The 24,033-nt window shown below is 40.9% G+C and overlaps 2 protein-coding genes and 1 pseudogene across 2 annotated transcripts; 1 reads left to right on the top strand and 2 right to left on the bottom strand.

The window, feature by feature from the left end:
• Window positions 1-224: 224 nt before the first annotated feature.
• mrpl3 (mitochondrial ribosomal protein L3) lies at window positions 225-20,189 on the top strand. The gene is made up of 11 exons (XM_014992441.2): window positions 225-303; window positions 382-485; window positions 4,586-4,767; window positions 4,858-4,949; window positions 6,164-6,262; window positions 7,862-7,961; window positions 8,048-8,108; window positions 8,635-8,746; window positions 8,840-8,917; window positions 9,030-9,107; window positions 19,989-20,189. The coding sequence occupies exons 2-11, from the start codon at window positions 403-405 to the stop codon at window positions 20,136-20,138; spliced, it is 1,035 nt and encodes a 344-aa protein (XP_014847927.1). The 5' UTR covers window positions 225-303; window positions 382-402; the 3' UTR covers window positions 20,139-20,189.
• Window positions 10,637-12,538, bottom strand: LOC148156415 (uncharacterized). Its single transcript, XM_088010199.1, has 2 exons — window positions 11,235-12,538; window positions 10,637-10,695 (listed from the first exon to the last, which is right to left on the bottom strand). Exons 1-2 carry the CDS (start codon window positions 12,193-12,195, stop codon window positions 10,637-10,639), a joined length of 1,020 nt encoding a protein of 339 aa, XP_087866325.1. The 5' UTR covers window positions 12,196-12,538.
• Window positions 14,046-16,182, bottom strand: LOC148156414 (uncharacterized; annotated as a pseudogene).
• Window positions 20,190-24,033: the final 3,844 nt, after the last annotated feature.

The following is a 24,033-nucleotide window of genomic DNA, read 5'->3' as shown; positions in this document are numbered from 1 at the left end:
CTTTTATTTGATTTTAATGCTAGAGTCAAACATAGGATTTTTGGAAATAACACAAAAGAAAGAAGAATACCTATATCCAAAGTACAACATAATAACGACATGTAAAAATAAAAGTAAAATTATGTGAAACTAAAGCTGTATATTGTTAGCATCAATGTTTATTATATTTTTGGATTCAGAAGTAAGCGATAAAGATTTAAACCGCTGTTGTACAGTTCTAATGTGATAGGGAACCTTTTGCATTGACCGTAGTCCTGCGGAACTATTTTGCTAACGTACCGGAAATGGTAGGGGTGACATTAGGTAAGTGGACGAAGACAAAAGCATGTGTTTTCATGCTTAAACCGATAACATAACTTAATTTACTTTTTCTGGTGTCAGATTTATGAATGAGTGCGAAGAATGAAGATGCTGGCAAAGTTGGGCTGTCGGCTTCTTCTCCAGCGGGGAGCACAGCTCATTTCTCCTCGGGCAGCTGCTGAAAGGTAAAGATGCTAACTGGCTAATTGTGCTAAGAACTCATCCCTGATTGCTTTGAAGGCGAGTCTCTTTATGGTGAAAATACTGATCATTTTTACATTAACATTTAATATAGTATTGGGATCGTAAGACATATGTCAATGTTTGGGGCTGGGATACTGAAATATGTTTTCAGTCATATCGCCAGTTATTGGTGTAGCTTAAAAACTAAACTGAACACTTTTATTCTGTCAGAAATTACTAGCTATAATATACAGCTATAATAGCAGAGCTATGAACACTCATTAGTCCTATGATGCCGTTGATTTAAGAACTATATAATTCAAAATGTAATAAATATTAATAATTAATCATATAAATATACTCACTCATGAAATTAAAACAAACTAAATTAATATTTAATTATTTCGTGGGGGGAGGTTATTTATTTGATGGGGTATTTATTAATAACAGTATTTAAGCTGCTGCCCCAGTTTCCAGAAGAATTAATAATATATTTTGAAATTAATCCCTCTGCTTAATTCCAGACGGATTTGAATCATAAGATATAACCATAATTCAACCAAAAGGAGTGCTGTGAGCAGTTTTTACATGTAAGAATCCACCTTCCAGGGCTATGTTCGGGTTTTACATGCCTTGATTTAGTTCCCAAGCACATTGAAAGCTTCAAGCAGCACAGCTCTGTAATCATATTCAAGGACTTGCCTCCAGAATTTTTAGACTGATAATCTAATAAGTCTTTATATTATAGAAAACCTTTGCTTGAAAAATGTTTCTGATGTCATTGTTTGCACAGTTGTTTTATTACTGAATATTTTAAAAAGTGAAAGTGAGATTTTGATGTTGTTGGGGAAAATATCTGTGTGCACAGTTATTGGGCAAGCATTATTATGTAGACTTATTATGCAACTAAATTAGACAATAATGAGCACACAACTCAAAATGTACAAATAAACATTTCTGCTATTTCAAAAAGAGTCAGTGACCAATTTTGATACTTTTCTTTTCAACACTCAACTTGATTACCTTATGATCAGCTTGTAGAGTAACCATGGTCACCAGTTTGCACAAAACAGCAAACTGTTTCCCTTCACTGTAAATATCATGTTTAAGAAAAATCTCAGGTTCTCAATAGGATTAGGAGACAATGTAGTGTTATGAAATGACAAAAAACTAACTTCAGAGGTTGGCATTTGGAAAGATAAACCTACCTTGTTGTTTAGGATAGTAAAAATAAAAAAAGGCAGGTGATTCTGAAAAAGAAAAAAGTATAATAATTTTTACTATTAATTTTTATATTAATTTTACTAAAAAAAAAGTGTAACATAGTACCAGTTTTGGACTTGAATATATGTATAAAGTGCCAAAAATAAAGCTCTTATTAAAAAAAAAAAAACTGGCAATAGACAAAAGCAATCTATTAAAATATAGGTATGTGTTTCGTATAAATCTGACTCACATACTTATTTAAATGTGATTAAGGCAGGGTGAAGTAAAATTATTTCGAGTTGCTGAATATAGTCTTCACAGTAACACATGCGTGCACAGCCTTAAAGGTTCAAATAAGAGTAAAAAGCTGGGAATGCATCGCAGACATGCAATGCGTCTAACCTCAGGCAGCATTCTGCAACTTTTGGAAAAAAAGCTCCGCGCACACAGTTAGCGGAGACGACTCAAATAGCTCAGCAGTAATGACTCATGTGCGCAGTTCATCTTTTTGGTGACAAACTGTGCTGACACACTTACTCACACTAAACTCTGAAAAGCTAAACCTGTTTTCCTATCCATCTTGGACGCTTGTATTTGTGTAATGAGCTCAGAAAGACTGCATATATATATATATATATATTTTTTTTTTTTTTTTGTGCCAATGACTTATTCATACGGTTTAGTGAGATAAAATTCCTTCTAATGCAGCTTTCTGATCAGCATTTTTAAAGGCTTCTTATGGAAAACCAGCCCGAAAAAGCTGTGAAGGACTTCTATAATGTTACTCCCCTCCCACCTCCCTGCTATTTGTTGCTAATCAGCGGATAAATGGCAACAGAAATTGTGTTTACATAATTCTCCCCTAATGAAGTCAAAGAAAATGTGAATAGCGCAAAAACAAATCAACACTGTAATCAGTTATAAACTTATTATTCAGTAGAAATCTTTCTCTACTCACTTCCTCTGCATATTGAATGTTGCACCTAAGGGCTTTCTGATTCTTTGTCTTTTTTGGGGGGGGGGAATGTTTCTTTTCTTTTTGAGACTTGCTTTAAGACACCCTCGGGTTGAATTACCTCGCTGCGCATGTAAAAGCAGGTTAAAAGCAACTGTGGTCCTAGAGGACCGGCGTTTCAGATACTTTAGAAGTTTCTCTCCAAATTGAAATGAATGGGCCATTATCAGGCTCCTGCAGAAGTTTGTGACAAAAACGAGAAGATAATTCAGCCAATTCAATTAGCTGTGCCGCAGAAGGGACACCTACCCAGCCCAGAGCTTTGGAACTGTCCACCTCCAGTCGTCTAATGCTCAGATACTAAAGACATGTTGGGATGAGAAAACCGTTCTAAGACTTAATGAGTTAGGGCGGTACTCAGAAGATATCAGTCGATTTTTGTTTTCATTTACTGGCTTTACTGAATCGAAAAGGTCCAGATGAGACATATTGAGTTTTGGACAATGAAATAAATGACCTGAGCAAAGAATGTTTTCGATCTGAAGCTATATGTTTAGATATGAGGGAAGTTTGGATGGTACTTGTGCAACTTAATGGCATAATCTATAGTTTTCCGGATAATCAATTGGTCTGGGATATTAGGTCATCCTCACAAGGTTTTAATAGATATTTTAACTGGTCTCTCTACCAATTAAATCACAATGACAGCTGGAAATTAGTTGCTAGAAGTTAGTCTCCCTGTGGTGGTTATCTTCTATAATGTGTTCCTGTTTCTATGGCAGCAAAATCCCAGGAATCTTCTAAATTAGAAAATGAACAGGCATTTAAAGGAATAAACCTGTAGTTTGAAATGTTGAACATTGACTCAACTTTAGATTGGTTACAAATAGCACAGCGTTTTCTGGCAGAACTACCAGATTTCATGGAAGTATGCGCATAGCACACCGCTTCCCACAGGGGTACTGAGGCCACGTCCTCTAGATGCACTGTGTATCCTTCCATTACATGCACAGATGATTTCTAGTACCTTGGGGTATTGAGGCCGCTTTTCTTACAGAGGATGTTGATGAGGCCCAGGAAGAGGTTGGTGTCTGAAAGGGTCTGGCAAAAATGTAGAAAGCAATCTTGAGAGGTTTGAAGAATTATTGTTGTTTGGTTTGTGTGTCAAATTGGACTTTTTTTTTCTTTTCTTTTTTTAAAGGGAGCAGCAAGATTTTTTTTTTTTCATTTCAAACCCTGATTTAAATGTATGAGTCTGAAGGTTTGGAATATTTTACTCAATATATATATTTATGTTGTTCTTGGGGGAGAAAAGTTGAATATTCAGTAAAATTTTTAAAGTTCTGTCATTTCAAATCTGTTTTTTTATTGCATTAATTTTGCTTGGATGTCTACCAGTGATCAATTTGAATTTGACAAATAAAATGGTATAATCTTCATTAGGGATGCTTTAGGACAGTGTTTCCCTATGGCACACTGCTTCTGCTTCTGCTTCAGCTTCAGCGCGCCTGATTTTAGTCAATGGCTGATTTGTTGAGCTGCAATAATCTGAAATGCAAGCAGTGATTTATCATTATTTCTTTATTCCAAAGTGTCAATATATTGCAACTTGCCTCTAGTTAGGGGCAGCTGCAATCCCTGCAGACCCCACACATCCTGGACACTAACTGTTTAGACTACTTCTTCCCACAGTCTCTCTCTGATGGACACAACAAACACCATAAAGCCACTTTAATCATCTACTCAGCTCTAAAATAAGAAAAGTGTATTTGCACTGTTTTTCAAGATATTCGGTGTGCATATATTCGTTTTTATCTTCCAACTCCTCGAAAGTTCATATATTTATGTTTATTGTCAGGTATCATGTGAAATTCCTTGTTTATGCACAAAATCTTGTGAATTAAAGCCGATTCAGAATCTTTCTTGCCTTCTCTCCTTCAGCCCCGTCCAGCTGTTGGGTTGCGTCAGGACTTTAAAGAAAACGACGTGGTTCGAAGAGCACCTCACAGAGGACAACCAGACGTACTTGAGAAACCTCATGGCAGAGGAATACAGAAAACAGACAGCCTCGAAGCTCAACCCTCTCAGAGACGAGCCCTGGCCGCGACAGGACTGGACAGAAGGTAGGAGCCGTGATCGGTTAGCGCTCCGTTCATCAGGACCGCCGTTCCCATCAGCTGTCCTCACCAGCTTTTCATCTGTCCTCTCCGCAGGAAGTCGCCGAGTTGGGTTAGTCGCTGTCAAGCTGGGGATGGCTCCTATCTGGACTAAAACAGGAGAAAGACACGTAGTCACGCTGTTGCAGGTAGTACAAAAAAAACAAAAAAAAAACACTTTTTATGTCTGCTTTGCATCAAAATAAGCATGAATTCTTGTTATCTGAAGGGAAATGAGCAACGGTGGAAAAAAAAAGAAACCAAACCAATTTTCTTTGAAAGAATGACTGGCTTTACTGACACTAAAGGCGGAAAATATAACAATGAAAGCATCTCTTCATGCTCCGTTTGATTGTTCCACAGTCTGCCTTTGTGAAAGGTGTTTCTGATCATGTTTAAACGGCAACGCAGACAGCCTGCTCATTGGGCACACCATGTTTTCCAACCAGCACTTATTAAAGTAGATTGGAAAGATCGTATCAGGATTGTCCTGCTCAACGTTAAAAGCATTGAAAAGTTAGAGTTTACAAAGTGGCTTAAACACGTGGAGCGTTAGATTGCAGTGGGTAGTAACATATAGAATGTGTGCATATAGAGGCCTACAGTACAGTAAGTACATATGTATTTTAAATAAGGCGTACGTACAGTACACTTCAAGTATAATCCTGAGAAAATACATTAAAATATGATTGCAAAGTGGAAAAATTAACTAAGCAAGATATGAATATTTTCTCTTGGCGAATTCAAAATCTTCCTATTTTGTCGTCTTTTGTTCCAGTTGAAAGAAAATGCCCATTCAGTTTGTGCAAGTAATTCACTTTCCTGCTGTAACATTTGGGGTTTTTGTAAAATACGTTAAAATTTTCAGTTTGTGTTCGTGGTTTGAAAGTATCGCCACGTGTTTTTTTTTTTATCAGGGCGTTAAAAAAATGCACCTCTTTAAATCTGTTTATTGAAGCGCTTCAAGATTTTTCTTGAAAGGTGCTCTATAATTAGTTGTACCTACATACTCGCTTCGCTTACTTAATTAAATATTTTGGATTAGAGGCTCATTTTAACTTGTAAAAAAAAACCCATCTGTTTTTATTGCATCCTTATGTAACGCACTGCATACGGAGGCGCATGTGTGTCGTGATTTGATGCCGTCCATTTAGATTAGACCAAATGCTGGGAGAGCAAATTAACCCTGTGGATGAATATTAACGCTTTACAACAGGGACTTCCGTCTAATTGCTCAGCTATTTATGTCCACTGCTCACAAGGACCAGGCTGAGCAGCAGTGCAAACTGCAGTCAGGCAGGTGTTTAATCAGACGCTTTGCTGACATTGTCTTCCTCAGTTTTCTTGCAATATTGTCTCCCAGGTGCAAGATTGCCACGTAATAAAGTGTCTCCCCAAAGAAGAGTTTGATGGACACACTGCTGCTCTTGTAGTAGGAGGGAAGAACGTGTCACCGTTCCATGTAAGTGTTGAAATTGTCATAATCGCAGCGTTTTATGTGCTGCTTTGAGAATTGTGTGCAAAATGGAATGGAGTATTTTTATTGCCTTCTTTTGGTTCTGTTCATAAGGCATTTGTTGTTGCTCTTGTTCTTGGAAACACACTGATATATTTGTTTATTTTTTTCTCTTCAAAAAGACACAACAGCACGTTTTTGAAATCCAGCAGCTTATTCATCTGTCTCCTGAAATTCTCCAAAGGACTCGGTTTGCAGCGCGATAACGAATGCGACTCCTGGAATTCCTGAATTACCATACTTTTGTTTAAGGCTTCTTCTCGCCGCTTCTGTTTAATCCCCGTTTTACGCATCTTTATTAGTCTTTCCCCACAGAGCTGATTTGGCGCCATCCCAAAATAAAAGACGAGCTTCTGCTTCGCAATCTGCCCGTTTTAGTTTCCCTCCGGAGCCGCGGCGCCTTCGTGAAGGCATCTCAGCAACACCGGATATTCTGCTGGTGACTGCAAAACCACAGAAGTCCTGAGGCCTCCGAGCAAACGAAGACTCAGAAAATTATTGTTGCCTTCGACATTAGCGTAGTGTATTATCGACCGTTTTATGAGGTATTTCAGTGTAATTGCTTGTTAACACAAAGTTAATCTGTCAGTCACATGGACGGAGAGCAATAGCTTTAGGCATCTGGACCCGATGAAGATGACAAGCCTACAAGCCAAGTAGTGTTGGTAAAGTGTACCTAATAAAGTGGCCAGTGAGTGGATCTTAACTTTCATTCTCTTATCTATGCCAAGCTTCAACTTTCATTTAAGCCTGTTTAAAGTCAATCTAGTCGCTGATTATTACTAACTTCATGTTAAACTTGTTGGAGTCCAATTGCTTCTGTCCCAGTTAACATGAAAAAGTTGTTTTAGTACTGAAATATTTTTAATTTCAGTTCCAAAAATTCCTAAAAAAAAAAAAAAAAATGCATTTCAAAACCAGATAACCTGAATGACTGTATACTTTTTTTTTTGGTACCATTTTTCTCACATTGTGAACATACGCAGCGTATCCATCCTCTGTCACGTGTTAAAAAAAATTAGTTTTTCAAAGCCAATCCACTCGTGCCGTGTGCACGGTAAGAAATTAATTGTCGTGAGATGGAAAAACAGCGGCGCAAGACTGAATAAACGAAGGTGCAGTTCATTCATTGCGGCTCGACGGATGCCTGATGGATCAGTGTCGGGGCTTCAGTGGCGGAGATGCTTTAAAACCCTCCTCACAGCCAAAATCACTCCTCAGTCAGCGTCAGCTGGAGGGAGCAGCTTTGGCAGACTGATTTCCAGTTAACAGAAGGGAAGAGGGAGAGTTCTGGAGTGATTGGAGGCGCCGAGTTTGAGAGCGAGGGGAGCGAAAGCAAATGTCAGAGAGACTCTCGCTGCCAAGACTGCTTGCGTCTGCATGCGAGCGTGTCTCTTTGGCTCCCGTACAGACGTAACAGGATGATGGTATATTTCAAAAGTCCAACTGTTGCTGCTCACTGCTTCCTACTTCTCCTGCCTCTATCCATCAATCTCGATTTTTTTTCTTTTCTTCTTTCCTCCTTCCCGTCACAATGATCGGCAGAGGTCAGAGGAACAAATGGAGATGTTCAGGAATGCAGGAGTTCCCCCTAAACAGAAACTCACCATCTTTAAAGTGTCTGACAATGCGATCATTAAACCAGGTATGGGTAGGAATTTGCTCCTGCTTTTATACACTCAGCTGGAATTCTGGATATTAACTCCTTTATTTTGTGTCGTTCGTGTAAAGGCACGCCTCTGTATGCAGCACATTTCCGTCCGGGCCAATATGTAGACGTCACAGCTAAATCGTGAGTTTGGTTTTTGGTTTTTGTTGGGGATTTTTTGCACGTCTTCCCGTTTTGGTGCTCTCTTTTCCAGTTCTTGCCAATTAATTTGTTTCGGCAAATTTCACTTTACATACAAATTTAAATCTGTTGTCTAATTAGTTTTCTCCACTGAACCAACTAATCTACTTAAATCCATTGAAATGCCTTGAAAGAGTATGTATACCTAACAAGATGGTGTGTAATTTGGAAAGAAAAGAGAATAATGACAATCTGAACAGTGCGGTGTGCATTTATATCCAATCCCTGTGATTTAGTTGTTTTTAGAAAACCTCTCTGTTGCAATTACAGCTACCAGTTTTTTGTCTATTCTTTGAGGAGTAGCTCAAGCTCAGTCAGACTGGATGGAGAGTTTTAATTTTCTATTTGGATTTAGGTCTGGACTTTGATTAGGCCATTCTAACATATGGATAGGCTTTCCTAAAGCACTGTAACTGCGGTTCCATATTGCGTGTGTGTGTATTGGTGAATTTCTTGTGTATTTTGGTAGCATTGGTAAAGGTTTCCAAGGTGTGATGAAGCGATGGGGATTCAAAGGTCAGCCAGCGAGCCACGGTCAAACCAAAACTCACCGCAGACCAGGAGCTTCCGGACCAGGAGGGGTAAGATATGAACTCATACACACCCACACACACGAGCGGTTTGCTTCTCTTTATCCATTACTTTAAGCATTTGTGTTATTCATCTGCGTCTAGGATCCAGCCAAAGTTTTCAAAGGGAAGAAGATGCCTGGCAGGATGGGCAACACGTACATCACGGCTCACGGACTGAAGGTGAGCGCCGATCCAAGCGCGGGCGATTTCTGCCTTCAGCCTGTTTGTTCTTCGCTCCTTTATTAATCCAATCTTGTCCAATCTGCTTTGTTTTCACATTCCCGCCTTCCAGGTATGGAGGGTGAATACCAAGTATAACGTGCTGTACGTTCACGGCACCGTCCCTGGTCACCGGAACTGCGTCCTGAAGGTAAAGCAAAACAGAATCTCACACACACACACACATGCACACAAAGTGGAGTGTGAAGTCAGCGGTCAGCTCCAGCATGTTTAGAAATCTGACTGCGACGGGTGACCTTGCACCTGTGAAACACCGTCACATCTGCAAGATGGTGCGATTTATCTTCATTGACAGTGTGCTGGATCAGCAGCATGCATGGGTGTGTGTGCATGTGTGTGTGTTGGTGCACGCGTATTTATTTCTCATGGGACGGGAAATGGAAGCGTGTAGCCTAATGATGTTAGTAATACCCTCAGCATCCATCTCCCTACCCTGCGTGTTGTGCTCACCTCATCAGCGTGGGAGTGTTGCATTTACCTGGACTCTTATTTGATCTGGAGACAAGTAATAATGAATACAAATGCTCTTTGAATTTTACACACACACGTGCACACGCACGCACAAGCATGCACACACACACATGCACACACCCACACGCACACACACACACACACACACACACGTGCACACACAGTTGTGTTTTCATCACTTGTGGGGACTTCACATTGACTTCCATTAATTTCTGCAGCCTAACCCTTACCATAATCCTAACCATCACCTACATAACCCTTACCTTAACCTTTACCCTAAACCTAATCATCACAGACCTAACCACTAACTCAAAAACAACAATTTACCAAGAAAATGTCCCCACAGGGAGCAATGGTCCCCGAAACCCCACTGATAGGTACTTTTTCTCGAACCTACATAAAAAGACCACAGACAACGTATATGAATTTCATAGACAAGCTTTTGCAAAAGGAAAACTCTCCATCAACAACCTCATCAGCCGTTCACAGAGAGTTCTGATCTGCTTTCACGTGAGCTCCTTCTTTTATTGTCAAAGCAGAACAGCCAAAAGGGGCAGTCAGGAAGAACAACAAAGGTCGTAAAACATTTAACCTAAACAAACCAGCCAGGTGTGATATCTGATCTACGGTCTGAGCCCAGTTCAGCTCTAGGTCAAACTAACAATAAAGATGTAGATTAACATCTTAAGTTAGGAGGTATTCTGGTTGTTAAGGTCTGAGAAACACAGAGTTAACTGTTTCACATGGAGATGAAACAGACAGTTGCGACCTCCAGGTCAGTTTATACACACATAAGGAAGAGAGAACTTTAAACTCAAAATCACAATAATACTGATTAACATTAGACTGAATATGAACTAAAGTAATAATGATAATACCAAAAAATATCTAACATTCCCCCCTTTTTATCATTTTACTATGTGTGTAAACTTTATGCAAAAGCCAAGCATAGAAAAGAAAAGAAAAGAAAAGAACCAATAAATGCAAGAGTTTTTTTTTTCTAATCTAAACACAGAAAATACACAATGAATAAATGTAATATAATGAAATAAATGAAAAATAAAAGAAACAACAAAAAATCAAATGCAGGTTACTCATCTCTTCAACCACTTGTTTCCACATTTTCGGTGTAGGAATCATTCAGCAAATGAATTTATCTGTTTATTGATTACAGAAATTCATCATTGTTCAGAAAATCGTCAGAAACTTGGAACAAGTCTTCTTCAGTTGTCTCATAAGATGCTTTTGCCAACTGATAGTTGATAACAGTTGTGTTAACTGTTTTAAACATCATGTCGTAGACAAGGAATAATGCAACTTGTGAAAAGACAGAACAGAACTAAAACAATCAGAACAGGTGTCACGAGCTTTAACAGCAAGGACCACCATGGTCCAGAAGTAAGCCATGAAAGCAAATCAAAAGAGGATGAGCCGCGTGTTCCGCTCTCCACATACTGTTTTAAATCTTCCAGCTCATATAGAGCATCAGAAATAGTTCCTCCAGTTCCTGCTTCATCTGGCACAAAAGTACAGCACGTCGGGCCAATGATTTTGCAGACCCCTCCCTGAGGGGCAGTGAGAAAGTCCAGGACAACACGGTTTTGCATAACCATGTTTCTCAGTTCAGTCAGTTCTTTCATGGTGCCATTGGCCAGCTGGTATGTGATGTTGATTAGTCGCAGTAATCCGTACCTGTTTATCTCAACGTGGTCCCGAATCTCTCCTAGATCAACCCACGGAAAAAGACTTTGCATGAATTTTTCTCCGCCGTTCCAAATCCTGAATTCCCATGGAACTCCAGTATGTGTTGTTAGGCCTCCCCATCTTTTGACCTCTGACATAACTGTTCGTTTGGAGCGGGTGTGTAGATCATTCTGTGCTTTCCTGATGAACGCAATCGGGTTGATTAGAGGTACCACAGCACACAGTCCTCCCCAATTTTTCGGCAAGAACATGTATGCTTCATTCCCGCATATGAAGTACCAGTCTGCCAACATCCGTGAGCCATAATCTCCTGGCACTATGGAGCTGCACAGTGTTGTCACTTGTCTCCTCTTTGTCTTATGCGTGATGTTGAAACTCCTCTCCTGAAGCAAGTTGTCACAGTCTGGGTTATCCTTCCAGACTTTGCAGTGTGGAGTCGCCCTTTGACCCCTGCAGGCTGTGCAGTCGATGAAATCCTGTGTCGGTTCGCAGTAGGTGTAAACTCTGTTACACAAGTTCCAGGGCAACGTCCCTAGAACAACATGTCCATTATTATAAACACAGTTCCTCAGAGATCCTGCTTTGGCTCCCGCTAACGAAATGATCTCTGGTATTTTCCATATAGTTTGTTGAGATGACGGAAAAGGAAGTACATCGTCTGCAAGTGAACAATTTAAAAATTGAAACAGTCCTTGCACAGCCTCTCCCATCCGGAGGTCAGCTGAATAGTCCTTCTCACGTGGTCTGTCTCCCCTTAGGGGTGGGATGCGGCGCGGTCTGGTGCTTAGAACATAGAGACACATCTGTTTGTCGTCAGTAATGTTACCTGGTCGGAGACCTGAGTTGTGTATGGAAACCGGCAGCTGCGCACACACGTAGCAGTTCACAGCATGTCCCTCATAAGCGGTTCTGTTCATCAGTTTCCACCACAGATTGGTACTGTAGTCGTGTGGGTGGAACTCAGGCTCGCTTCCTTCTCCAAACATCAGACATGCTGCAGTCACAGCACAGTAGAAGATCCATCTGGCATATGGAGTCCCCATTGCTGCTGGGCGTACAGAGATGTTAGAACCCCCAAACTAAAGAGTGAGGATCTGTCGAGTTTCTTCACTGGCGTTGAGACAAACCGCCCTATTGGTCAAGAATCCCTGTGTAGCCAGCCTTCCCCGCCACTCCGGATTAGGGATCCAACACTCTCTGCAGCTTGCAGTGACTGAGATGTATCCAGCTGGGTCTTTCAGCAATCTTTACACCTGTTGGTGTGGTCATCAGCACCTGGAACGGTCCTTTCCACCGTGGACTCGTCCAATTCTTTCGTTTGATGACCTTTATGTAGACCCAGTCACCTTGCTCTTCCTGCGAGGGAAGAGAATCAGACGGCAGTAAATTTGCATTTAACACCTCTTTCTGTTTCAGGATCCTGATCATATAATCTGCTAATGTCTGATCTTCATCAGCTTTTTGTATTCTGGAGCAAACAGAGGCAATCTGTAAGCTCTCCCATGAATTATTTCAAAAGGTGTTAGACCATCAGCTGTCGGGGTGATTCACATATAGAGCTTCACTAAATCTAAACATTCTGTGGAATACCGTGTGTTGGGATATAGTTTTGCAGATAGCCTTAGCTACTGTCAAAGCATCTGCGTGCTTTGCTGGAACTATTTCAACCCATTTAGAAAAAGCATCAATCATCATCTAACAGTATTTGTTAACTCAAAAATTCATAACAAAAAAATTTTATGTAAGAATTTAGTAGTTATATAGTATGTAGTTACCTCACCATTTTCCCTCTTCCCCCCTTTTTACACATGGCATTGCCCATGTGTCACAATCACTTTAACTGTTATAAAGTCTTTGGGAGGATTAGTAGTTAGTGCAGGTGAACTCATAGGTTTATAGAAGATATTTTAGCAGACACATATTATAATTGCAGGGTTACATTTTGGTTTTTCTTTGTTAAACTTTTAATGATTATACTTTGTCTTCTTCATGGTTTCCCAACCTATGGCCCGTGGGCCCTAAGAGGATCACTGGTCCTTCTGTTAAGGACTGAGTTAACGGGTACAAAATGAACGATTTTATCTAACATTGTACCTAAAAACCTTTTAAAATGTTCTTTTCTGGGTAGATTGTTCCTATATGCAAACAGGATTAGTGAGCACATTCTTTATCACAGTGGTGTGTGTATAACTTATCTCGCATTTCTCCACTGTCTCACTTCTCGCTTCCCCCTCTTGCTGTTGGCGTCGCTGCAGCTGGTCCTCCCCCCGCCTCTCCTCCAGCTCCCTGTCAGTCCAACTAGCTCTGGTGTTGGATAAGTTGTCCAGACCGTCCCTTAGTGAATGTCCAGGTTGTCCACCAATGAATTTAGTTCCAGTCTAAACGTCCAGCAGGACTCCATACAGTAGTTTGCTGCATGGCAGTTCCCAGATGTCCAGGAATCAGGATCGGCGGACATCTTAGTGCCTTCAGGTAGCAGAAATCATCATGTCAACTGTCATTGGCTGGTGATGAAAAAGGGACGTCATCTGATCGGCAGGACAGGTTTGAGTTGAGGTCGGAGGTCAGACTCACCGCAGCGAGGCTCAGACAGAGGGAAAGGAAAGAAGCAAATAAGAGTCTATTAGGGTTTGTTCGTCTTTCTGTGTCTTTTTTCTTTTTACAAACATTTTCCATATAAGTTTTCTCTTGTGATCGTATAGTGTTTAGCCGCTTATTACCCAACATTTTAAGAAATCATAAATCCTTTCCTTATTCAACTTTTAACATGTAACATGTTAAAAGTTGTAGTTTCTTTTAACCTGTACAATATTAACCTTTAAAATGTAGAATGTAAGTTTATGTTAACTTCATCTGAGTCACATTTCACCAGAGAACAATGGATTTCTCTAAATTTGTCGATCTTAGTGCTGCAGACTGTGAGGTCAGCGGGCAGCCCTCCTCTCAAAAAGGCCTAAGAGAGTCAAGAGGCTGGAATATTATCCAGGTCGGTTCCTTACTCTGACCTCTGACCCCTCCAGTTATACAGCCAAAGGATCATTTCACCAAGTTGGTGTTGTAATCTGATTACGACACAATATATTAAACATTGTTCTCTGGGGAGAATTTTATTATTTAATTTTATTTTTCAGCTTCTCCTCCTTCAGGAAAGTCATAATTCCACTTTTAGCATACAAAGAAGTTTTTCCCATGTTTTTATTTCAGTGAGACGTCTCTCAACTGGTTTTTCTTTGAAAGTGTAGGAACACTAAAAAACAAAACAAACAAACAAAACAAACAAAACAAACACCAGTGTTTCCTAAAAATAATTATTTCTGACTTGTGAGGCTTAAACCTAATTTTTAGTATCAGTAAATATTATTTTGCATGCACTGGTTTCATACCGAAATTCAATTTCTTTATTTATTTATTTATTTATTTATTTAACGTGTAACAAGCTGCACATGTGTCCACCATTTCATCAATTTTGTCTGGTGGTGTGACTTTTTGGGGTGTGGTAGAGTCTGATCATGCTGTGTATTTCTCCTGTTTGTGGTCTCCTCACTCCACCATTCCTCTTGTTGCCCCGTGCAGCATTCTTTGAAGGGCAATTTCTTGGCCAGTGGCCAGTATTGCCACAAGTCCAACAGACATCGTTGTCCTTTGGTTTATGACTTAGGGGTCGCTGCCTAGGGTGACCTCCTCTGCCTCTGTTTCTCAGAGGTATCTACTTCTCCAAAATCCTCCAGATGAAAAACATCTGATCCTGTTTTTTTTTTGGTTTTTTGACTACTTTTTCTGCATGACGTGCCCACGTCATCAGCTATGGGACTAAGGCAGCATCATATTCAACCAGGTGTTTTTTGATCCAGCCCTCAATTTCAGGGCGGAAACTAGACATTAAAGCGTTTTTTAGTTGTTGTTGATATACGCTTTCTAGTCCTTCATCATAAGTGATCCCACTGTGAACTTTGAACTCCTTCTCAAATCGTAGACGAAAATCGTCCACGTCTTCTCCAACTTTTTGTTTAATTCCTGACAGATGACTATAATTTGCCTTTTTACGGAAATTTGTTCTAACTCTCTCACACAACGGGTCCCATTGTTTTTTTTTTTTAAATTATCAGAGAGAGAGAGAGGTTAGCTCCTGGAGGGTATGGAATTGGAGCTAAAATATTATTATTAGTTATTTTCCCTGTATAATTTCCTCTTACTTCTACCCAATCTTTTCCTAATGAGGGTATGGCTGCTTCTCCTGCTTCTACCCCATTTAATCTATACGAATGGATTAATCCAGTCATGTCTTCTATCCACTTATCGGGGTCTTCTGTTACAGGCGTTATTCCTTCTACCCTTTTCCGGCCTCTTTCAAGATCCAGGGTGCAAAAACATATAAGTTTTGTGCACCTTCCTCTAATGAGGGGTACAGTCGTGCTGCTGGGACTGGGGCAGACGGAGCTGCTGCAGCGGCGAGGGGAGGAGCAGCTGCAGGAGCTTGCACTCCCTGCACCATTACAGCATTCCGTGTGCTTAGAATGATTTTATTATCTTTCGGTCTAACAAATAGGTTTTTTGCTTCTACAAATTTTTTTATCTTTAACCTTTTTAATTTGTTCTTTCCCGTCTATGGCTGCTTTTAACCATAATTTAGCACACCTTAGTTCATCCTCCTTTTTAGTTTTTCTTTCTACACTACTCTCCAAAATTCCCACAATTGTTTGCCATTGATCAATTTTTAGTTTTCCATCTATTTTATATTTCTTTTTCCATTTTTTCATGTGTACAATGCTACCAGGAAATCTGGACAGCATGTACTTCTCATCCCCATCGGGGCCCTCAACAAGTGAGGAATTACAAGAATTTGCATTTCCCATTATTCAACTTACTTGCAATTTTAGCTTTTTATTTATTTAAATTTAGTCCAGGTTCGTTGACTCCTAGGGAGTCCTATGAACTGGAGATCTTTTCAGTAGGCCAGCAATTAAAAATACCTTGTTGTGGTATTCTCCACTTCAACTCTTTTGAGTGGGAGAATCTCGCCTTTGCATCCACAAGAGGTTTGCTGTTTAGCCCCACTGTTTTATATGAGGTAAAATACTGAGCAGTATTTAAACCTCCAACCACTCTTTCACGCACACACACATCAAAGCAGCAAGCAAACAGCAATATCAGCACAGTAATAACAGAACAGTAATAATAAACTTCCTATCTCATGAGGACTTACCCTTAAGAGGTGTCCTCTAAATAAGGAGGCTCTCTAAGAGCCTTTCCTTTTGCCTTTAGTTGAAACTCTGTCAACTGGGACCCTTATAACTTCTTTAGTCAAGCTGGTATCTGACAAGGACTCAAACCTTACTTTAGTCAAGCTGATATTTGACAAGGACTCAAACCTCAGAGTTTTAGCAGAGCGACATCATACAAGGATACTCAAACCTCAGAGTTTTAGCAGAGCGACATCATACAAGGATACTCAAACCTCAGAGTTTTAGCAGAGCGACATCATACAAGGATACTCAAACCTCAGAGTTTTAGCAGAGCGACATCATACAAGGATACTCAAACCCCAGAGTTTTAGTCAAAACGCTGTTTAACAAGGATACTCAAACCTCTAAAATAGTCATTTTAAAATTCACCTACGTTTCTGTAGTTTTCGGGTTGTCCAGTCGGATCTCGTCACTCCGCCGCTGGCAGACAAAGTCGGACATGTGTCGCTGGCCCAGCGAAGAATTTTGCTTCCTGGGTCTTTCTTTCCAGGTCCAGTTGACTCTGGCCGTGCACGGATTCAGCGCGTCTTCCTCTGCCTGTCAGCGGGGGGTTGAGAGATCCCGGATTTCGGCACCAAATGATAGGTACTTTTTCTCGAACCTACATAAAAAGACCACAGACAACGTATATGAATTTCATAGACAAGCTTTTGCAAAAGGAAAACTCTCCATCAACAACCTCATCAGCCGTTCACAGAGAGTTCTGATCTGCTTTCACGTGAGCTCCTTCTTTTATTGTCAAAGCAGAACAGCCAAAAGGGGCAGTCAGGAAGAACAACAAAGGTCGTAAAACATTTAACCTAAACAAACCAGCCAGGTGTGATATCTGATCTACGGTCTGAGCCCAGTTCAGCTCTAGGTCAAACTAACAATAAAGATGTAGATTAACATCTTAAGTTAGGAGGTATTCTGGTTGTTAAGGTCTGAGAAACACAGAGTTAACTGTTTCACATGGAGATGAAACAGACAGTTGCGACCTCCAGGTCAGTTTATACACACATAAGGAAGAGAGAACTTTAAACTCAAAATCACAATAATACTGATTAACATTAGACTGAATATGAACTAAAGTAATAATGATAATACCAAAAAATATCTAACACCCACATTGTAGACAGAAATAGGTTCCCATAAGGATATGAAAACCTGGTATACACACACACACACACACACACACACACACACACACACACACACACACACCCTTTAGATTGCAACACCCCAAAGGCTACAGGTTAATAATAAATACGCGTTGGTTGTTTTTGTTGTTCTGATGAACCTTAATGCCCAAATGCAAATGAGGATTATGTCTGAGTTTAGCACTATAGCTAACTGCTAAGCATTTTTTTTCTGCATCCTTATTATTTGAACATCTAATTAGCAACTCATTTGAGCCGGTAGTTTGTACACTTTGTCAGGGTCTCTTTGATGTGTAGCTCAGGGAAAATTAAAGTGATTCATGTGGGAAAACTAAAGGTTTATCCATCATATCTTCTGGATATGATGGATGAGCATTTAGGGACTTTAAAGGAAGGTTTTCCTTTCCTCCCACACACACACACACACACACACACACACACACTTGTTTCCTAGTTTATCATGCAGATCACCATCTAATGGTTATTTGCATTGTTATTGCATGAATTTAAAGCAGTGTGCAGACACTGCAATGTGATCTCAGGTCCTTGAGCTGCTTCGTGTGTTTGGAACACAATAAATTGCACAGAATATCCAGTGGAAGCTTTAAAATTAGCCTCAATCGGTGGCTGTTCCTCCGTCATTGTCATTAAGGTTTCATTCATGGCCTCGCGTGTTACGTGACTGGGCACTATCTCCCCACTTGAACAGAACGGATTCGAGCGCAGGTCCTCCTCCTTCCTCTGTGCTCATTCATTTTCCACGTTCCCTCGCTGGCAGGCGGAGTGTTTGTCATTGTTAGAATCGACTAAACAATGTAGCCTGAGGAGCAGCAGCCGCAGAAATTCACAATAATGTTTCCCTCCTCCCTCTTTTCTGTTATGGTCACATTCAGCTATTTTTTTTTCTTTCTTCAGTTTAAAACTTGACAGATTACGTAAGAAAAAAAAAAAGATTTTTGTTGCTTGAAAAATGCAGAGGATTTCTAATTGAATCAAGAAACAGGACCGTGTTTCACTTAGCTCTCGATGTGCAAAGAATAAAAGTTAAAGTAAGAGACGAAAATGTATAATTGCAAAAGTAAAATCATTTTTTTACTAAATCTCATTTTCCAAGTAACAAGTTGCTGCTCCTTCGTTCGCTCGTCTCACATCCCGATCCGCATAAAATCGGAGTTATCTGATCTGCTTGGAGCTTTTTACTGAGTGTTAGTCGGTAGCTCCGACTTCTCTGTGGTTTTGTCTTAATGGTATTTAGTCATTGATCCAAGAGCTGTGGAGCATCTACAGTTCATGCCATGCTTAGGGCAGAAAGCTTCCCTTCTGAGATACAAATTTCATTTACGCCAAACTTTGTGAGATTCAGCTCAAGATAAACACCAGTGTGTGTGTGTGTGTGTGTGTGTGTGTGTGTGTGTGTGTGTGTATGTGTGTGTGGCTGTGACTCTTGCTGCACTTCTCTGATTTTGTCAGTTTGTCAGTGCATCTTTAAATATTGAGTTGTGATGCTGAATCTCTGCCTTGTTAAAACTGAAATTTTCTGTTGCATTTTAACCTCTCATGCCAACCTATGGTGAGTTGATATGAAATAGATGAATAATACAATAAGATAGACACTATTAGTTTGTATACTACAGGAACATTTCAGTCTTTTTGGTGTAGTTTTTTTTTTTATCTTTCTAACTTTGTCCACATTCTGTTACATTAAACTCCAAATGAAAGCACAAAGAGCTGCTTAAGTGGAAAGGAAAACAAGAGCTGCCACTGTTTAGTCCAGCACTATGGATGTCGTTAACGTCAATCATATCACCCCCTACTGTTACACCATATGTATTACAGTCCATTTTTGACTGCAAGCAAACAGACTGGTTGCAGAATGTTTCCCCTCCAAAAATCTGATGAAAAAAATGTTGATTTATAAAATAAATATGTGACATAGTAGGCAGTGCTTTGAAAGCTGAGATGTGTGTCGGCGCATCTCGGTTTTACAAGCCTTTCACCTGAAAACAAGCAATTATTTTGAAGACATTTACAATTCAAAGCACGTTTTGCATTTCCACGGCTTCCATTATGGATACGGCAGATGGTACATCAGCAGTCGTGCGAAGTTGAGTTTTTGTCTAAGACTTTTAATACTAATCATTTAAAAATGCCTGAGTGGAATCTTGAGATTGGTTTGGGACTTCCCCAGTTTATTTATTGTGAACAGAAAAAAAGAATAGCTTGTCATCTTTTCTTGCTTCAGCGCTCCTCAGCGAGCCTTTTGGCAAATTTTTAATGAATTTGTTTGAGTATGATGCCTGCCTTGACCTTTTTATGCCATTATAGCGGCTTATGATGCAAATGTGCTTCTCTGAGTAATAAACTCCTGTTAATTTGAAATTTTATTTTCTGCCGCTCAGAAAAAATCCATTAGATTTTTGTTCTTCTAGTTAAGTGTGTGCGTTTGCGTTGCAGGTGAGAGACACTGTACTCCCAACTAGACGCTCTACTCTGCTCAACCCGCCTTTCCCCACCTACTTCACCGAAGAGGAGGTCGACCTGGACGAAGATCTGTACGATGACAACCTGTTCGTTCACACGGAGCCGTCCGTAACGCTGACCTGACCTGCGTGTAACTGTGTGTTTTAATGCTTTAATAAAAGAATCACCCCTGGATCTGCCTCGTTGTTTCTCGGCGAGCGTCAAAATAAGCAAGAGAGTAGCGGCGAGCCGGTCTGTTTGATCAAAAAATGATTTTGGTGTCCCTCTCCACCCTGAAACCATGGTAACTGTAGGAGTGATGATGTCACTAGAGGATCCCCAAGCAGAGAGAGAGAGCAAGAAGGGAAAGACAATGAAGCAAAACAAAGAGAGAGCCGGATATGTTGGAGAAATGTGTAATATCTATGCGCGGTGGAGAGGAGAGGGCAGGGGAGCAGCTGAGCCGAACACAATAAGAGGAAAAGCGAGTGGAGTGCAGACAAGAAGAAGGACGAGCTGTCGCGGAAGAGGAGGGCAGTGAACGGGGTGTAAGGGATGGAAGCAAACACAAAGGAAGAGGGAAGAGCTGGAGAAGGTGTGGAGGGCAGCAGAGGGAGAGGCAGAGTTGAGGGCTGACAAAGGTTGACATTTGTGCATAAGAGGATAAATGAGAACATTAAAGTTGCAGGAGAAACCGCTGTGCGCTTAAGTGTGCGCTTGTGTGTTCATGTTCAGCAGTTTTCAGATGAGGGAGATTAATTTGGGGATCTTAAATCTCTCGCTCTCTTTTTATTTATATATTTATATGTGGTAGCGATGAAAGTTTTTCAGTGGTGTGTTGGATAAATAATCACATAATTGCCTTCCTCTGAACTGTTTAGTGCCGTTTAGCGGCTCTATCCTCAGCCGCCTGCATATAAATCAGCTGCCCTTTCTGCTCTGGATATCTGCCGTGTAATTGACAGCCGCGGTAACAAGGCCCCCCCCCCCTTTTTTTTTGTCTGAAACCGCTGTCGAGCGGCAGCGACGCCTCTCAGGAAACCCCTGCGACGTCGGCGGACGGCCTCTGCATCCCACGCCTGCTCCCTAATTGAAACGGCACACAGCGGCTCGCTCTTTGAAACCCGGGTGGGAGGGACATCCACGGGGTTAACTATCATTTAGGCAACAAAGGAGCGCGAGTGACGAGGCGGTTTGTGGCGTCCTGCTCTGTGTAACATGCCACAGCTTGTAGGTCTGCGAGGAAGCAGCGGGCGCTTTGAAATGGAAACGATGTCGTTTGAAAGTCCTGTTCTGCAGAGCCTGCACATCGTCAGGCTCCTGGTTGGTTGGAGGGGGAGGAGGGTGGGTTGGGAAGGTTGGCGTCTTTATAAAGCAGCAGAGCAGAAACGCAGAAAACCAAACCCGTCCTTGATTTGGGACCCGAGAGTTGAGTTCATATTGCTGAACAACTTTGACTCGCGTCAGCAGAGGGACAAAACGAAGTACGCCGATGAATGCCTCACCTTCTGGTTATTGTGCTTTGGTTGGTTGTTGTGGCAACGCCATCAGCTAACGGATCAAAACTCAGTTAAGCTTTTAGCACTTACAAGGTTGGAAATGAGGATGTGTATGGTGCTACTTATTTATGATTAACAGAAAAAAAAAAAATCTAGGCTGGCATTCAGACCTATTGGCACTAGTTGAAGAAATGTCATAATTCTTCAACTACAGTGTTTTTTTTTTCTCTTTTTTTTTGCAGAATAACACTTAGAAAGTCAAAAATTCATTGTTTACAAGCAATTCCTTATTCAACAACGCTTGTGGGCACCCGTAAAAGTAGATCTCAATGTCTACAAACCTTTCATCAACAATCAATATGTTTCTTTTTCCCCTGGGTAATAATGTGACCCATTTTTCTTCTGACAAGTCTGGAGGAAGTCTCATAATTATCTTTCCCCCACGAATGGTAACAATTGAAAGTCATAATAAATCTTCAAGCCTCGCCGTTAAGAACTGCAGCAAAGAGTGGCGACTTGAAATGAACAAGTCTTCCTAACAACAATTAGACCCTGTCTCCATGACCACCATCAATAAAATTGATTTTAAGGTGTTTTTTTGTTTTTTGTATACATCTTTACCAGGATAAAGCAATTTCAACCAAAAAAATTGCAGAATTGTATTCTATTTAGCATAGCTTTTGAGTGAATATTTTACTAAAGCAGCAAAAACAAAGCGCATAAAACGGCCTATTCTTACACAACTGTACACACACACACACACACACACACACACACACACACGCACACACACACACACACACACACACACACACACACACACACACACACACACACATAATGTGATAATGTCACAGATTGACCTACTCCTCAAGAGTCACACAGAAAGCAAAGAACACTTCTCAGTCCCTCCTCTTCCACTTGTCATTCTTCTTCTCATTCTCTCCTGCTTCTCCTCCTTTTGCCATCGTTTTCCTTTTCACCTGCAGCACTAAACCCCCTGCTCCCCCAGCTCTCCTCCACCTCTTTCTTTACCCCCACCCACCCGCACTCAGCCCTTCTCCCTCTGCTTCCATATTGATTTACTTGACATCCCGCGGTCACATTCTTGTGGCGAAGGTTTCCGGCTGAACCCCCCCCTTCTCCCCTTCCTGACATTTACCTCGGAGTCACAACATGGCTCATTTAAACTTCGCAAAATGGGATGATTTTACATGTCGGCTGCCCCCCCTCCCCGCCCCACAAGAAGTAATGGGCAACTGCAAATATTTCTAACAAGGTAATGGAGTGATTTAATGTTTTTGGGTTGTTGTTTTTTGTGTGTGTGTGTGTGTGTGTGTGTGTGTGTGTGTGTGTGTGTGTGTGTGTGTAGGGTAAATCAAGGACTGGAGTGTCTTTAATAAACATCAACATTCGTGTGCTCCTCGTTCATGGATTTTCACTCCTTCTTGACTCCTCTTATGTCTCAGGTCTTAAAGTGGGACTCAACTGAGTGGGAATTAGTGAGACAGGGATTTTGTAAGGTCATGTAAGACACACATGCAAACATCTGAAGGCAGGATGGGGACGCCTACCGAGAGGAAAGTGGGGACCCAAAGGCTGCACCCTGCTCTCACCCAGCAGCGCTGCAAGGAAGGAACCCAAATTTACCAAAGTGGGTGGGAGGCAAACACACACACACACACACACACACACACACACACACACACACACACAGGAGACGCAGGTGTGAGCAAGTGGGAAGGGCTTGCCACAGCAGGATCCCCGGCAGCTCAGCTTAAAGGGAAACGTGGTGGCGGCTGTGAACAAGAGGCTCTATACTTTCTGTCCTCGTTCTGGATTTAGTGCCGCTGGCTACAGGTTTGTCTCAGCAAATGAGATTATTATTGAAAACTTATTTATTTCAGCCGTTTAACTGAACTGAATTTCAGATTCCTTAGTGCTGTGTGTTGCACGTCTATATGTTCCTGTTAATTTTACAGCCAACAGAAACACAAAATCCAGTTTCACCGAAAATGTGAATATTACATCAGATAAATAAAAAAAATAATATATATACGTTTATTACAAAAATGTTGGACTCTAAGTGCACACCATATGCATTCATGCAGTGTGGCATGTGGTTCTGCTGAGGTGTTTGGGAATCCCAGGTTGCTTCAATAATGGCCTTCAGGTTGTGCATTGCTTCATTGTCTCTGATGTGTCTCTTCTTTGTTTAGGTCAGGACGGTTTGCAGGCCAATCATTAAGAATGACATCTCGGTGTGAAAAGCAGATATCTGCACTTTTATTTGTACTTTTGGTAGAGCAGTCAGGTGGCAAGTCCAGCTGGGAAATCAACCAGCATCTCCGAAAAGATTGACAACAGAGGGAAGTGAGAAGTGATAAACAAAAAACCATTTTTCTCCTATCAGTTTTTTCTTCCTCAACTTTCCATCAGCACTTCAATCAGCCAACATCTTTGGCGATAAAGTTACTACTCTTGTTGTGTAGAGTGTGTCACTTACTTTTTACTAGACAGCTTTCGAGTCAGAAGTCTTC

This window comes from Poecilia mexicana, unplaced genomic scaffold (genome assembly GCF_051168715.1).
Source record: "Poecilia mexicana isolate PSO_F unplaced genomic scaffold, ASM5116871v1 scaffold_11, whole genome shotgun sequence".
Classification (NCBI taxonomy): Eukaryota; Metazoa; Chordata; class Actinopteri; order Cyprinodontiformes; family Poeciliidae; genus Poecilia; species Poecilia mexicana.
Note: the sequence above shows the minus strand (reverse complement) of the source record. Positions and strands in the feature narration are given on the sequence as shown.